The sequence below is a fragment of the Austrofundulus limnaeus genome, unplaced genomic scaffold (assembly GCF_001266775.1).
Source record: "Austrofundulus limnaeus strain Quisiro unplaced genomic scaffold, Austrofundulus_limnaeus-1.0 Scaffold43, whole genome shotgun sequence".
NCBI classification, from domain to species: Eukaryota; Metazoa; Chordata; class Actinopteri; order Cyprinodontiformes; family Rivulidae; genus Austrofundulus; species Austrofundulus limnaeus.
The window spans coordinates 1,318,726-1,324,106 of NW_013952445.1; the positions used below are offsets into that span (position 1 = coordinate 1,318,726).

The following is a 5,381-nucleotide window of genomic DNA, read 5'->3' on the forward strand; positions in this document are numbered from 1 at the left end:
AGTAATATATTTACTGAGAAAAATGGTGACATGTTCAATACTTATTTTACCCACTGTATTTCCATTGCAGTTCTTGTTCAAATTTATTATTGACTTGATATCATTGTCAAAATCACAATATCATTTCAAAAATATAAATTTCAGTTAGCTAACAGAAKAAATCTTAGTTTAAAGTGCAGGATATAAACCTATTTGATTTGTGGTTACTGATGGGAGTTGCTCTGTGTACCTATCTATAAAAGTAGCCGACAACACCTTGATAAATGTTGAAATACTGTATATAGTCTTAGGCTTGACAAAAAAAAMCTCAATTTGCCTTTTARTACAAGCCAAAGCAGTTCCCCTTTGAATGCCTCCAACCTTAATAGGCATTCCCACAATCTGTTCCTGATCTCAAGGATTTGGATATCCGTGCAACTGAGAGTGTTTTATGAGCTTTTGAGGCCTGGTGGCCACATAACTAATCATTCTTTCATCCTTTCAGGGGGATCGCGGTGCCCCGGCTACGTGCCTGATTAGAAAACCTTAGCAGATGGTGGGAATGAAGGCTAGTGCTCTTGATCCGCCCAGAGAAGCCTGTCGGAATCTGTGTTTAGCTCTATAAACCACAGCTCTAATGCATGTGGCATTTTTACACAAAATAAATCATCTTCAGCAGCAGTAATTTGATGAGTGGACATTTCAAACATGTGCAAAAATGTAATAAATTTGCAAACAGCTAATTAGTGCAACAATCACAGCTGTCGTGTCCTTCTTGTTAGAACTAAATAAATAAAGTACAAAAAAACCACTAATGAGCAACAAACCTTCAAACAATGCAAACACAATTCAAACACAACAATAACAAGAATGAGCAACTTGTTTTCTGGTAAGGGACTTCAATTTGTCGGTTTACAGATGGTTTGTTGCCTCATTATTTGACCACAAAATCTCTGAAATAAAATTCATTAAACGATTTGGATAAACTTCTCATATTTCTTTGTGATGCTTTGTCAAACACAGTTTTTAGGCGATGTTAAGAGAAGGTCGCTGTCTGGGTGTAAAGCCATCCTGCTGTGCGCTGAGGAAATGATATGACTGCCTGACAGTGGCACCCACTCATAGTAATTGGCCTTGGGTTGTTGCRGTAGAACAAATGTCAAGGTGAGTGAAAAAGACAGCTTAGGGGAGCACAAATGTGTTGTTTCATGTGTTCTGTGAACAGTTCCTCTGTTGGACCAATTCAGAGACAGTGGGGACAAAAAAATGGCTGCAATCATATAATTCCACAAATTATGCCTCCTTTTTTTTTTGCTTTTACTCTGCTGTTTTGCAGAGTACACAAACTTAACAAAACGTGTTTGTCAAACAAAATTTTACACATAAAACAGAAAACAGTTTATAAATTATATTTCAATTACGTTATGCTGTAGAACACAAAGCTTCTTGTAGCAAGAGAACATTTTATCTGAGAATGTTTGATAATATGTCACCCATCACCTCGAACTGAGGATTAAGTCACAAAGTGGTATGTGGAGATGTGCAATTATAGTGTATTAGGTAAACCATTTGTAACAGTTGTTTTTTTTTTGTCAAACTAAAATAAGTAAATGCCTTTTTTACATATTTAAATAAAATATCTAAAATTCTAAAATATATATGTATACATATTTAAGCACTTTACTGAACAGTAGTAACAAAAAACTTATTTTGAGCAAAAAAATCTCACATTTTTTCCATTTTCCTTGTGTGCTAGCCAAGATTTTTTTTCCCAGTTGGGAAATTTTACATCCAAAAATTGTTTAAGGGTTCCTCTTTAAAATTATATTTCATTTTCCTCATTCATATAACCTAAAAACAGTATTCAGACTAAATATTCTGATTAGGAAGACAAATGAAAGCATAACTCTGCTCATGATATCAGGATGATCTAGATTTCTGTATCATAAAAAGCAGGAATCTGAAAATTTGCTTAGGTCACCTCAGTTTGATGTGATGGCTCACATTTATCCTTAAACAATAAAAAGCTTCATGCTATTTTTAAACCTAGCTTAAATAAAGTTAAACAAATAAAAACAAGATGTGAAATTTGACAAACTAAACGATTGGTCTAAAAACCCAGGACTCAATTACAGAGATTATATTAATCCTAGGAGCAATGATATGTTAACCAGTCTCGGGGATGATCGCCCTAAAAATCCTAACTCTCTAAAAAAAGATGCGAGCCGTGCGGATGACTGATGACGCAGCGTCTGATGTGCAGCGGTTCGTCCTGTAGGCGCACCGGTGCACGCCTACAACAGTGATATAAAGTGCAAACCAGGAAAAGAATGTGATATAACAACACATGCTTTCCGTGTGTCTCGTGAGAGTGCGTTCAGTACCTCCTCCTGGCTGCCTTTCCGTAGGTTATAGGTGAGGTTGTTGTGGATGTCGGAGGCGAACACGTTGGCATACTCAGGATAGAGTTCCAGCACCTCTCTCAGGCCGCGCAGGCTGATGTACTGCAGGTCACAGTAGGTGAGCGCTTTCACATCAGCATTGGTCTTGATCACCTGGTCAGTTCCAGGCAGATCAGACCCGATTAAGTCCCCTTTCCCTGAAATCCCAATTAATATTAATCACTGTCTTACTCTCATATTACAAAAACCTTTTACACATGATGCTAAAATAAAGCCTTTTTGTGATACACACCTAAGATAGCCAGCACCATGCCGTCTTTCAGCACTTCTAGGGAGCCGGAGCAGACAAAGTAATTGGCATGCAGCGCATCGCCCTGACGGATCAGGTACTCCCCAGGTACGCAGAAAGAGGTTTTAATATGAAGGGAGAGTGAGCGCAGGCAGCCACGACTGGCCCCGTTAAAGACTGGCAGCTGAAGGATGTCCTTATTCAGATGCATACCGATGTCGGCCCGTAGCTCATCAGGAAAGTCATGGAGGAGCTGGGGATATTTGAAAGACGTGATGAGGTGTGGCACTGCTAGATTAGGAGTCAGTGTGTGTGGACGGAGCTGCAGCTACACCCCGTTTTTAAAGGAGACCAGCGGAGTAAAAACACTACATAATGACAAAAACGAAAGGGACTCCTACCTCACTGGCATCTATACCGTTGTTGACAGACCATGTGGTTTGAAAGTACTCCAGCATGCGTTGTTTAAGCTGCTGGGGCAGATGGTGAACACGGATGAAGTCCTTCAGGTCTGACATGCGCGTGTAGTAGAGAGAACGGCGAGAGTACATGCGCTGGATGATGGCTGTCACATTCCCAAAGATGACAGCGTGCATCATCGCTGTGACAGATAAAGGATGAGAACATAAGAGTCCGTTATGATGATGTTAAAGGTTAAATGCAGGATGTAGCAACGTTAAGAGACAAACATTTCTAAGAACCTGACATATTGCCTTTATGCCAATTTGAATTTGAGAAAATAACCTGAAAACTTTAAATTGGCAAAACATGTATGACAGTTATCAAAAGCAGACTTACATTCTCTTGTAACAGCTATATTCAAATTAATAAGTACTGAAATAATTAATAAGAAATTAAAGCCCACAGCTATTTCACCAGCCTATCCATAATCGTTATGGTTTCAATAAAGTAGTAAAAATGATACAAGAACTATAAAATATCTATCAACTTTTATGGTTTGTAATATAAAATATACTTCAACCAAATTCTTGACTCCAGTAAATGAAATTAATCAACCAAATGTGTTCCCAAGCAGTAAAAACAAACTTAAACAATTATGCGATGGGGTTGCGTCGCTCCTAATTGCAACCTCGGCTGATCTAATCTGTCTGTAGGAGCTGGAGATGGCAGCAAGCTGTGTCTYAAAAGCCAGCCAAGCTATTCAGCCGCAAGTCGTGCAGAATTTCTTGGACTGCCGTGCCAAGAAGGAACCGAGTGATTGCCAGGATGCCAGAGGGAGAATGACAACCCGGTGTCAAACGTACCACCAACCAGCATGATGCAGATGGAAAAGATCTTCTCCCCATCRGTGTTGGCACTGACATTTCCGAAGCCCACACTGGTCAGGCTGCTGAGGGTGAAGTACAGGGCGGCGATGTAAGAGCTGCGGACTGTCGGGCCGCCCACCGTGTTGTTAATGTATGGAGTGTCCAGACGTCTGCCCAGCTCATGAAGCCAGCCTTAAAAGCACAAACAGTACACATGTTATCCTTATGCCCGTCAGTGCCTTGGAGGATGACAGTGACAGGATGGTACTGCTATAGCTTGTCTAAAATAAGCAAAGCTACTTGTCTGCTTGTCTCTCTCTCATTCTCTCTGTGTCAGAATGAGAGTCAGCATTTTTCAGGACAGCCTACAACTAGCTACTCCTGGGATAAAAAAATAATAATAAATTAAAAAAACTATCTCTAACACAGAAATATAAAGTCATCTTCCAATGTGGATTAAAAACGACAGGCCGGCGTTAAACATTTAGAAAAGTTCTTTTTATACATAAACTGATAAAAATCCAGAGCAACCTTGCTACTAACATCTAAATCAGTGATTTTACTTACTTTAGGCTTTCCAGCTTCTGATGAGTTTATACTAAACTCTGCTTTCAGCCAGTGACACAAAGATGTGTGTGCTGCATGCTATCAGTCTTTATTTCAGTTTTTGATATGGCTTTAGACAGCTCTCATTGGAGCAGCAGAAGATGCTGTTTTTGCCACCACTGAGCAGAGCTAGACACCGCGTAGGTAAGCAGGAACTATTTATAGCTCAGTCCGAAAAAAAAACCCAACTAAAAACCAAACACAAAAATCAAGTCATTATGTGCTGTAGTTTGTTATATTTGTTGAATTTTTAGGAAAAATAGCTCTCTGTTACAACTGTATCAGGTTAAGAAGAGAAATGCGGAGCCCGCGAAGAGACGGGGGGATTTTTTTATTTTGCGTTCCCTCGCAATACCTTTGTGTTCCCTCGCAATACTTTTGCATTCCCTCGCAATACTTTTGCGTTCCCTCGCAATACTTTTGCGTTCCCTCGCCATACTTTTGCATTACCTCGCAATACCTTTGCGTTCCCTCGCAATACTTTTGCGTTCCCTCGCAATACCTTTGCGTTCCCTCGCAATACCTTTGCATTCCCTCGCAATACCTTTGCATTCCCTCGCAATACTTTTGCGTTCCCTCGCAATACTTTTGCGTTCCCTCGCCATACTTTTGCATTACCTCGCAATACCTTTGCGTTCCCTCGCAATACTTTTGCATTCCCTCGCAATACTTTTGCGTTCCCTCGCAATACTTTTGCATTCCCTCGCAATACCTTTGCGTTCCCTCGCAATACTTTTGCATTCCCTCGCAATACTTTTGCGTTCCCTCGCAATACCTTTGCGTTACCTCGCAATACCTTTGCATTCCCTCACAATACCTTTGCATTCCCTCGCAATG

The 5,381-nt window shown here is 40.2% G+C and overlaps 1 protein-coding gene across 2 annotated transcripts in view; it reads right to left on the reverse strand.

The window, feature by feature from the left end:
• Nucleotides 1–5,381, reverse strand: part of LOC106516982 (potassium voltage-gated channel subfamily H member 4) — a 43,394-nt gene that overhangs the window by 12,393 nt on the left and 25,620 nt on the right. For both annotated transcript variants that reach the window (XM_014007625.1, XM_014007624.1), the window contains exons 8-11: nt 3,936–4,130; nt 3,072–3,271; nt 2,674–2,923; nt 2,364–2,578 (exon numbers count right to left, since the gene is read on the reverse strand). In XM_014007625.1, the coding sequence (XP_013863079.1) occupies nt 2,364–2,578; nt 2,674–2,923; nt 3,072–3,271; nt 3,936–4,130 (860 nt within the window). The remainder of the gene's footprint in view (nt 1–2,363; nt 2,579–2,673; nt 2,924–3,071; nt 3,272–3,935; nt 4,131–5,381) is intronic.